Source organism: Micropterus dolomieu, linkage group LG22 (genome assembly GCF_021292245.1).
Source record: "Micropterus dolomieu isolate WLL.071019.BEF.003 ecotype Adirondacks linkage group LG22, ASM2129224v1, whole genome shotgun sequence".
Classification (NCBI taxonomy): Eukaryota; Metazoa; Chordata; class Actinopteri; order Centrarchiformes; family Centrarchidae; genus Micropterus; species Micropterus dolomieu.
The window spans coordinates 14689311-14699327 of NC_060171.1; the positions used below are offsets into that span (position 1 = coordinate 14689311).

General features: G+C 37.8%; 1 protein-coding gene across 1 annotated transcript; it reads left to right on the top strand.

The window, feature by feature from the left end:
* Positions 1 to 2340: 2340 nt before the first annotated feature.
* sigirr (single immunoglobulin and toll-interleukin 1 receptor (TIR) domain) lies at positions 2341 to 9810 on the top strand. Its single transcript, XM_046037265.1, has 10 exons — positions 2341 to 2581; positions 3670 to 3948; positions 4234 to 4441; positions 4528 to 4652; positions 5280 to 5420; positions 5512 to 5655; positions 6056 to 6158; positions 6356 to 6506; positions 7535 to 7712; positions 8990 to 9810. The coding sequence occupies exons 1-10, from the start codon at positions 2512 to 2514 to the stop codon at positions 9160 to 9162; spliced, it is 1572 nt and encodes a 523-aa protein (XP_045893221.1). The 5' UTR covers positions 2341 to 2511; the 3' UTR covers positions 9163 to 9810.
* Positions 9811 to 10017: the final 207 nt, after the last annotated feature.

Here is a 10017-nt window from a genome sequence, read left to right on the forward strand (position 1 = left end):
CTGCTTCCTTCTAAGACAGGTTACCCTTATGAAAGAGGTCTCTGATCTCAACTAGCTATTTACCTGATTAAAAAAAATTAAAAGAAAGAAAATAAATTTAAAAAAAGAAATAATATGCTTTTGAAAAATATGTTATAATTTTAATGTTAAAAAAATATGTTTTAAAAATCATACTTCTGTAAATCAGGCTGAAACATGTGGCAATTACTTAAATAATTACAATATTTTGCAGTAGCCTACACAATGAAGCATGTTTGGCATAAATATATTTTTAACCCACTAAAAGTGTAATTGTTTAACAATGTACTTCCACAAAGTACACCTAAATAGTATTTACTAAGAGTTAAATAAATATATTTTTAATAAATAGACTAAAATGTTGTAAAAAAAAATATACTTTTATTTAAGCATATTTATTAAAAGTTTAATTAAGTATATATTTATTACCAATTTATTCAAAGTATTTTGAGAAGTATATTAAAGCTCAGGAGACTATATCTTTAATATACTTGTAGTAAGCATTTTAGAAGTATGAATGTACTATAAGAATACTATGTGAATTTCAAGTATATTTTCAGTGCCTTTAAGAGCACTTCTTTTTGACCTGGGTTAATTGGCCAGCAAACTCGCCTGATCTTAACCCTATAGAAAATCTATGGGGTATTGTGAAGAGGAAGATGCGATACACCAGACACAACAATGCAGAAGAGCTGAAGGCCACTATCAGAGCAACCTGGGCTCTCATAACACCTGAGCAGTGCCACAGACTGATCGACTCCATGCCACGCCGCATTGCTGCAGTAATTCAGACAAAAGGGTCCCCAACTAAGTATTGAGTGCTGTACATGCTCATACTTTTCATGTTCATACTTTTCAGTTGGCCAACATTTCTAAAAATCATTTTTTTGTATTGGTCTTAAGTAATATTCTAATTTTCAGAGATACTGAATTTGGGATTTTCATTAGTTGTCAGTTTTAATCATCACAATTAAATGAAATAAACATTTGAGTCTGTGTGTGATGAATGAATATAATATCCAAGTTTCACTTTTTGAATGGAATTACTGAAATAAATCAACTTTTTGATGATATTCTAATTATATGACCAGCACCTGTAGATAGCGCTCATAGCTATTACTAAGGGCACCTTTGGGTTGCCAGGTTGTGACACATCCCTTTGACTGGTTTGGCTGTTACAAATGGGCTGCTGAGAATCTGGACCAAATCAATTTTCAACACTTATTTAATTAATTAATTAAGTACATTTATTCAAGTACTGTACTTACGTACAAATGTTAGTTCTTTTCATGCCATTTTCTACTTCTACTCCACTACATCTAAGAGGGAGATATTGCGCTTTTTACTTTACTACATTTATCTGACAGCTTTAGTTATTAGTTACTTTACAAATTAAGATTTTTACACACAAAACATATAAAGACTTAATAAAATACACTGTTATAAATTAAATTACCCAACATTTTATACAAGTAAAACTGACACAATTGTTAGATTGAAGGCATTTCTCACTATTTTCAGAATTTCAAAAATAAATGAATGGAGAAAATAATCAACAGATTAATCCATAATGAAAATAATCATTAGTTGTACTCACATACAAAATAGCTAAAAAATCAGCTCCCCTTCAACAAATAAAATAAAATCCTGCTTTTACATTAATTCATGAGTTATTAATCATCTAATGTATAATTAACATTAACATTTTTCTTTCTGCAGTGAGTACTTTTACTTGTAATACTATAAGTACATTTTCCTGATTATACTTACATACTTATGCACTAACATTTTCAATGCAGGACTTTTACTTGCAAAAAAGTATCTTTACAGCGCGCACACACACACACACACACACACACAAACACATATATATAACTGAATAACCTGATATTGAAAGCCCAACCTGTTTATAATGAATGCAATTGTTGAATAATTAGGAAAGAATTGCATACTGTACATTTAAATTCTTCATGTCCTGTCATCAACTCTTGATTAAAAACATACTCAAGTATTGTTTTGTACTTTGACTCAAGTATAAATTTAAATTGAAGTCTTTTACATTTAGAGGAGTAATATTTAGCAAGACTATCTGTAGCCTACTTTTTTACTTTACATTATCAAAGCCATTACAACTTGTAAATCCTGTATAAAAGGTGCCTTATTAGAAAGTGGTGCCTTTAAACAATCTCCACTGACTAAAGATACATTAGTTCCGCACTCGATCAGGTGTAGATGTATTTTAGTGAGTTTCACTGTAACGCAGGTGAAAGCAGACGTCACGTGACCCCAGGGAACCAATAGCCAGAAGAGTTTCAGGTCCCGTCCAGGTGCAGTTGAGGAACCAGAAGGTTGACGTCTGCGTAGTCACCTCTACGGCTCCACACAACAACTAAACTGTAATGAAGTAACACGTTGCCTCATGGTGATGTAGGTTTAAAAAACAACCTTCACTCGCTTCATTTCTCACCTGAGGACGGAGGAAGACTGCGGCTCATGGCTTTGATTTTAGTCGCTTTAATATTGGTGTGTTGTTTTGAATGGGACAAGACTTTCCTCGCGGCCGGTAAGGATGTATCAAATCGAACTTTATTTGGGCTTCTTGATTTTACTCAGATACGATAGGAATAGGCCTACACTTTATTGTTAACTCCATTAAATACAATGAATATTGTAGAATCCACCTTATTGTATGGGCAATATTTGTCCATTGAGCTATTAGTCAGATGTAGCCTACGGGATGCTGGACAGGTATAAATACCAGGTCAATGCATGTTGTCAGTGTGTATAAGGTCACAGTATCTGTCACGCAGTCACATGCATAGGTTGCTTGGCAACATGGGGACTAGACCCGGACTTTGGACCCGGATGCCTGTCGCTTTATTTGCGATTTTTTTCTTCTTCAGGAAACAAGAGGAAGTCAAGGGGGAACCAGAGCGGGCAGTTGTGCGGGTTATTTGTGGTTTTGGTCGCAGTCAAGATGAGCGCATGCGCTAAATATGTTGAAGAACAGGTCCAAGTTCAATAGGGCATGTGCTCTTTAGTTAATTTGTCTGAGATGTATTTTACATAGGTGCTCTGTTGCTTGCACTGAACATGTCCTCAAATAGAAAAGAAGAGTCAGTGTTTTTTTAATGTAAGTCAGCAAAAAACACTTTGCTCAGCGTCTGCCAGGTTGAAAGAGTGAACAAGTTCACCTTGCCATGCACCATTAGACACTTGTTCTTTGCCAAAAGCTACACTAAAGCTGAACACAGTCTTCTGACGCTACACAGAGTGTATGCAAACTATTTGCATCCACAGACTGTATGCAAAGTGTTCCCTCAAAATGAAGCAAAGCCATTTTCTACTGTAGGCATTTGCTTGAACATAAAGTAGAGATCTTACAGATCTTACAGATCACCTTACAGACACATTAAATACAGTTTCTTCATTTATGTCATTATTATACGTTCAGGCCATGTCACACCATGTTGCAACTCAATCTTTAGTGCTGTTCCTGTTCCCATTAGATGTTATTTTAGGAAGAAGAGAGCCTTGCTGTGGGATTGATAATCCTGTGTCCTCGAGCTGAGGGATCAGAATCAATTTTGGGACAAAAAAAAGCTAGATGGTCAAGAACAGTGTGTAAACTTCCACTGTCTCTATTTGTAGCTCAGAATTGTGTGGACGAGAGCAGGTTTAAGGAGCAGGTGCTCTATGTGGGGCAGCAGGAGCCTCCATATCGACTGAACTGCTCTCTGGAGCTTGCTCAGCAACAGAGCTCCCCCCAGTTCAACCTGACCTGGCAGAAGGACTGTCAGCAGCTCCTCGCCCAGGATGGGAAGGCCTACCTGGAGTTTACCAGCCTCAGCTTGGAAGACCAAGGGAATTATACCTGTGTGCTACAAAGCAACAGCACAGCCTCATTCACTGTGCGTCTCATAGTTAAAGGTACAGTCACTATTATTTCCAAAGTGTAACCAAGTCATCCCAAACCTGATACTGTAATTGTGTCGCTCTCGCTGTAAGCTATTATTTGTCTCTGCAGCAAACGTACAATTTGTATGGGGAGGGGTTGAAGGGGCTAGTTTAACGGATTGGCTTCACCTGCAAGGGGGCATTTTGTTTCAGAGTGCCTTCCAGCAGCAGTCTCAGGCTGTACCTGGCAGTGCACATGAAGGCCTCTATTGTCTGGTGCTCCTTGAACACAGATAACAGTGGTATGTCTTTACACAGAGTCCCAATGCGCCAAAGCACCAGAATTTAGACCTAATAGAGGCCTGATCAGCCTCTGGAGGAATGTGGGATCCTCTGTCAAACTGAACTGCACTGTTGTCCTCCCCTGGGATCCAAGAGAGGAGCAATGTGACACCACGCTGCAGTGGAGTAAAGATGGCCAACCCCTCACCAATCACACTCTTCACACGCAGAATATCTCCTCATGGTGAGTTGGTTTAAAACTTGCATTTATTAATCACATGTAAGTATTTACATTGGAAGTAAGATCAAATTTTCTGTCCTACTTACCAGGTCTCCTGTTGCCGGCCAGCTGATGGTAAACAGTCTGCTGGGGATCACCCTCAGAGAGTTGGATTTTGGGCTCTACAGCTGCACAGTGAGAAACGTTTCCTCTGACTTCAGCCTACAGAATTCAAGTAAGACAATTAAAGATCCCAACCTATCTCTTTTATTCTGTCCTGCATCTTTTATTATATTTTTAAAAAGATTACCCACCGAAAAATGAAAAAGACACATGCACACAAACATAACAATTTAGATTGGGAAAAACAGTGTAAGGCAAGACCCCATAAATAAACTGGAGAGCCAATTTTGTCCTGTATCTACATTGAAAATCATATGAAATTATATCGTAGACATGATCAGTGTAAATAAAAACTATTATAAGGAAGTCGGCCAGCTACACAAACTGTGTCAACTGTCTAGGGAGTTTACAACTTTAAAATAAGTACATTTTAACTTGTGTGATGCAGGGAATGTTTATGCCACAGACACTGATACATCCAGTCTGCATAATGTACAGTATCTTGGCAGGGAGCCTGAACCAGCATGTGATATGTGAGCACCAGATAATCCTTGTGATTCATAACATGTTATGTTATCCCTGAATTAACTGTGCATTGCAAATGTGTACAATTTTCTCTTCTCTTATTTGTTTTTGTTGCAAGGTCTCAGAATCTGTAGTTTGTGATGATCAATTGTAATAAAGGTATTGGTTGTTTATTAAATGCTTCTTTTTTTATATTTTCTGTGTGTGTGCACAGACGGCCCCAGCCACACAGCGGCTGTTATTGCAGCCGTCATCCTCCTCCTCTTCCTCACTGTAGCTGCTGTTGTATACTCCAGGTGCCACCTGAACATCAGACTCTGGTACAGGAACTCCTACGGAGACTATGAACTCAATGGTGAGGCTTCCGTTGAAGTGATATGAGGTTGCTCTACTCGGGTACAAGACTGTAGCATTAACACCGCTTATTTGTGTCTCCATGTTTTCAGATGGCAAATTATATGATGCCTATATCTCCTATGTGAACAATGATCATGACAGGAAGTTTGTCAACTTTATTCTCAAACCTCACCTGGAGAATAAAAATGCGTACAAAGTGCACCTCAATGACAATGATATCCTACCTGGCTCAGGTAAGCTGTCTGTTGGTTTTTAAAGGGAATACGGGATCTATTGAATCCATTGTTAATACAGTGTTGGTTGGTTTTAATCTTCACAATCCTGGATTTTCAGATTCTGCTGTCACAATCATTACCTATTACAAACTTGTGAAAATTGCGTTTCACAAATCAAAACAAAAACCTTACTTGAGACTCATACATATGCTAGCTCTTACTTACACTGAGAAAAGGTAAGAGCCGTGCTGGATTTGCAATCACTTGTGTGATGTGATGTTGCCACCATTTGTGTTTTGCGTGTATAAGCAGTCTTCGCAAATCCTTTTTTTTTTTTTGTAAAACTTACCCCTGGGTAACAAATTGTAATGTAAAACTGAATTTTTAACAAAGCACAACAATATTATTTTTCCTCCAGAACCTTCTGCAGAGCTACTCATGAACATGAGTCGCTCTCGGCGTCTGATCGTGTTGCTCTCTTATGCTTACCTTGAGCAGGACTGGTGCTCCAATAACTTCAGGTCAGACTCACACAGGCAAATTTAATGTATTAACAACACTATTCAAACAGCACTTTCTATGTTGTATAACAAAAAAAGTGTAAAATTACTGTGGCATCCTTACAATATACCACATGAGGTCAGTGTTGCTGCTATATACTGAAGTGTCTACATTATGTGCTATCATGAGACATGACTGTAGCTGTGTGTGTTTTCAGACAGGGCCTTCTGCACATATTGGAGATATGTCAGCGGCCCATTCTCATCATGTTGGAGGGTCAGTCCAAACGCATGAGTGCTGAGATCAAGCAGCAGCTCAGTGAGCACCAGCACCGCCTCACCATACTCACCTGGAGGCACAACTCTGTGGTAAAATCCACAATAATACCTTGCTCTTATAATATAAAGTAGGACATATATATGATAAAGCAAAAGCTTTCTGAGCAAATGTATAATAAAATAAAGTAATAAGTTTCTGTTTCGACAAAAAAGGAAGATAAATAGGATTTAGGCACTCACATGGAAAAAGTATATTGTTATGTAAATACATATATACGTATGTGCAAAGTATCTAACGTATAGTTACTGTCTGTGCTCTGGGATAATGTTGCATTTCCCTTGAAGCCACTATTACAGAGTGAACTCATCATGTTGAGAGACTGTGTCTTACACAACATTTGTTTCAGCTTTAAAGTTTAAGCATTTTTCTAAAACAGTAAATATTCATGACTAAATAAGCAACAATCAGAGTCCAAGTTCAGAAAAGATTTTTTTTGTACAGTTCTGAATGATTACAAAATGTTGCTAAATTCTGATTGGTGTATAAAACTATGTGTCAAATGAAACCAGTCCCATGGAAAACCAGTGAGAGGAGCTCTGAAAAAACAGCATGGGCAGAAATCTGTGAAGTTCAAATTTAAGTGGAAAGGTTTATGCTCATGTATGACTACATTGCTCATGTAAAAAGATTGATTGACATTTGGTAAACCTAGTGTCAAATCTTAAAGCAGTAGAAATACTTTTCCAGTAGTTTAGAAGAAAAATAATCTCTTACTTACTAATAAATAAGTGTATGTAACTGGCAACAACAAATAATGAAATTATAGGATAGAGGGTGTTGTATGATGTACAGATTTTAAAGCCCCCTAAGGAAAATGTGGCAGATTTGTGATAATGGGATGGATAAAATAAATTGACTTGACTAGATATTTCTCAGTGTATAAATGTGTTTCAATGTAATTAAATACATATACATATGAAATAAATGAGAAATGCATATGTTATATATTATGATACCCAATTAGGGCTTCTGCAGTTTAAAAACTACAGTTCAATTTGACTCTTAACAGCGTTGTGTAACGTGTCGTGTTTGGTTTCTGCATGTTCTGTGTGCACAGACTCCCGCGTCAGTCTTCTGGAAGGAGCTGTCTCTAGCGATGCCTCGCAGAGTTGTCTTCCTCAGTGAGTCTGCAGGCGACCCCCAGACTGTGTTACAAGATGACAAAGACCCCATGCTGACCATCGACACCGACTACCTGGACTGCCGCTCAGACACTGACCCTGCTGGAGATCTGGGTAAGAGCAACAGTCACTGTGATAATGTTAGGTTCACTCTTCACATAAAGAAACATATGAAAAAATATTTGCATAAATGTAAGGAATGTATTTGAAAATTTGTAATTCAATACCTAGACAACATACTGAGGCACGTTTTAATAACCGTCTGGAACTGAACGATCCTGAGATGTAAATGCCATTGCCACTGTTTGCCATTTCTTGAACTTTTTGTCATTAGAATTAGAATATAAAAAAATATAGCCTATATACAAGTCTCAACCTGATAAAGGCTATTTTCCCTTTTCAACACACATTGTGTAACTGAAACACATTGCACTTGACCCAGTTTGTATCAACAAACATGGACTCAACTACAGTTAATCTTTAACTTCAATACTAGGACGTCATATCTCATGATGAGCTTGCAGATATTTTCTATACCAGCTTGTGTGGGATAGAAGCAGACATGAGAGGCAACTGCTTTCATGGTAAAGGAATAGCTCAGCTTTTGCTTACTTGCAGAGAGTTAGATGAATAGGTCAAGACCACTCTTAAATAATTGTCCATACAGTAATTGCATCATGTCTGTCTATTCTGTACACACGACATCTATTAACTTAAATTAAATTAAATTCTATCATGTCTGTCTGTCCTGGGAGATGGATCTCAGGTCTGCTGCTCTTCCTGAGGTTTCTCAGTTTTTTCTCTGTTAAAATGTTTTTTCAGGGGGGGAATTTTTCCTCATTCGAATCAAGGTTGTTGTATTATGGACAACCCCCTGACGAACATTTGTGATTTATGATACTGGCCTACATGAATAAAATTTACTTGACTTGATTTATAATATTTCCGTAAATATGAAGCTACAGCCAGTTAGCTTTACATAGCATAAAGACTTGGAAACAGGTGAGATGCTGGTAGATGGATTTTGTTATCTCTGGACAGAGCCAGGCTAGCTGTTTCCCTGTGTTTCCAGTTTTTATGCTAAGTTAAGCTAATGGGCTGCCGGCTGTAGCTTCATAATGAATGAGAGTGGTATCAACCATTTCATCTAACTCTTGGCAAGAAAGCAAATAAGTATATCATATACGTCATACTACTCCTTTAATGTGTCCATCTTTGTATTGAGGAGCGTCACTGTATAGTAAGAAAATATTAAACCTTAAACTTCTGAATGAATCTCTTCTTGTTGGAGCAAAAATAATGTATCACCAAAACCAGAATTTAATTTGAAATTCAGGGGAGATAATTCTTTACATAAAATACATTTTTCATCTTTTATCTTTCTGTTGCAGGGCTTCGTCTCCCTGTGTACAAGACTCTGGCCTGTAAAGCTCCCGTCCTCCCTGCTTCTCCCATCACTTCGGCTGAGCCCAAACCCTTGGACATCGACGTGTCGGACCTGGGATCACGTAACTATGGAGCCCGCTCAGACTTCTACTGCCTGGTCACTGAGGAGGAAATTTGATCCACACTCCCCTCACTTCTGCTGATTTATAAAAATGAACACCTACCTTGAGATCCTCATTAGCTATGCTTTTTATTTATCCATGTATATGGTAAATATGCTTTTGTTTCTTTTCTGTACAGTTGTAAAAATCAAACAGTTACTTTTTTCTATTTGCACTTACCAAAGACTGAGATTTAATGTTTTATATTTTTTACTGGGTTAAATATTTTATGAGAAATTGTCCAAGGAAATATCTGAAATAGTTGTGTCAATCTGGGAAAGACTGAATAGACCTTTTAAGTGATTGTCATTTCACAGCCAAGAAGTGTAATTGTGTCACCAGCAGAGGGCAGAGTGATAACTATAAGTGATAGTGATAAGCTATAGGAATTCTGCTTTTTAAGCACTTTTTCTTGACAGCTGACAGTACACAGATGGTTGGGAAAGACAGAGAAAGTACATGTAGTGTACTAAAGTCAGATTTGGACCCAGAACACCCTGTATCTGTTTGTACACCATCAACTGGTGACGCTAATGACTAAAGAACTCAGTTCTTGACATTTCTGCGGTTGGGGCTTTTTGAGTGATGTAAACCGCCTCAGATAACAACATGGCAGCCACGCTAATAAAGCAGTATGATGAAATACCTGGCTATTTCTCTCTGTACCGGCTGATGATCTCTGTACTCATGGAGTAATGATTACCTACAGGGAAATAAGAGACTAAATAAGGGTGCAGCAGGGAAGGTCTGGTGTTGTTCCTGTCTGAGCAGGAGCAAATATGTAAACAGGGAGTGGCCGACATTTCATCATGTTAGTGTCAACCAGTTACAGTCAAAGCAAATGCTGCAGCACACACACGCACATGAGAAAC

Coding starts and splice junctions, on each gene's coding strand:
- sigirr (XM_046037265.1), top strand. CDS start 2,512: ATGGCTTTGATTTTAGTCGCTTTAATATTGGTGTGTTGTTTTGAATGG. Junction 4,653..5,279: donor CTTCAGCCTACAGAATTCAA/GTAAGACAATTA, acceptor GTGTGTGCACAG/ACGGCCCCAGCCACACAGCG. Junction 7,713..8,989: donor TGACCCTGCTGGAGATCTGG/GTAAGAGCAACA, acceptor TTTCTGTTGCAG/GGCTTCGTCTCCCTGTGTAC.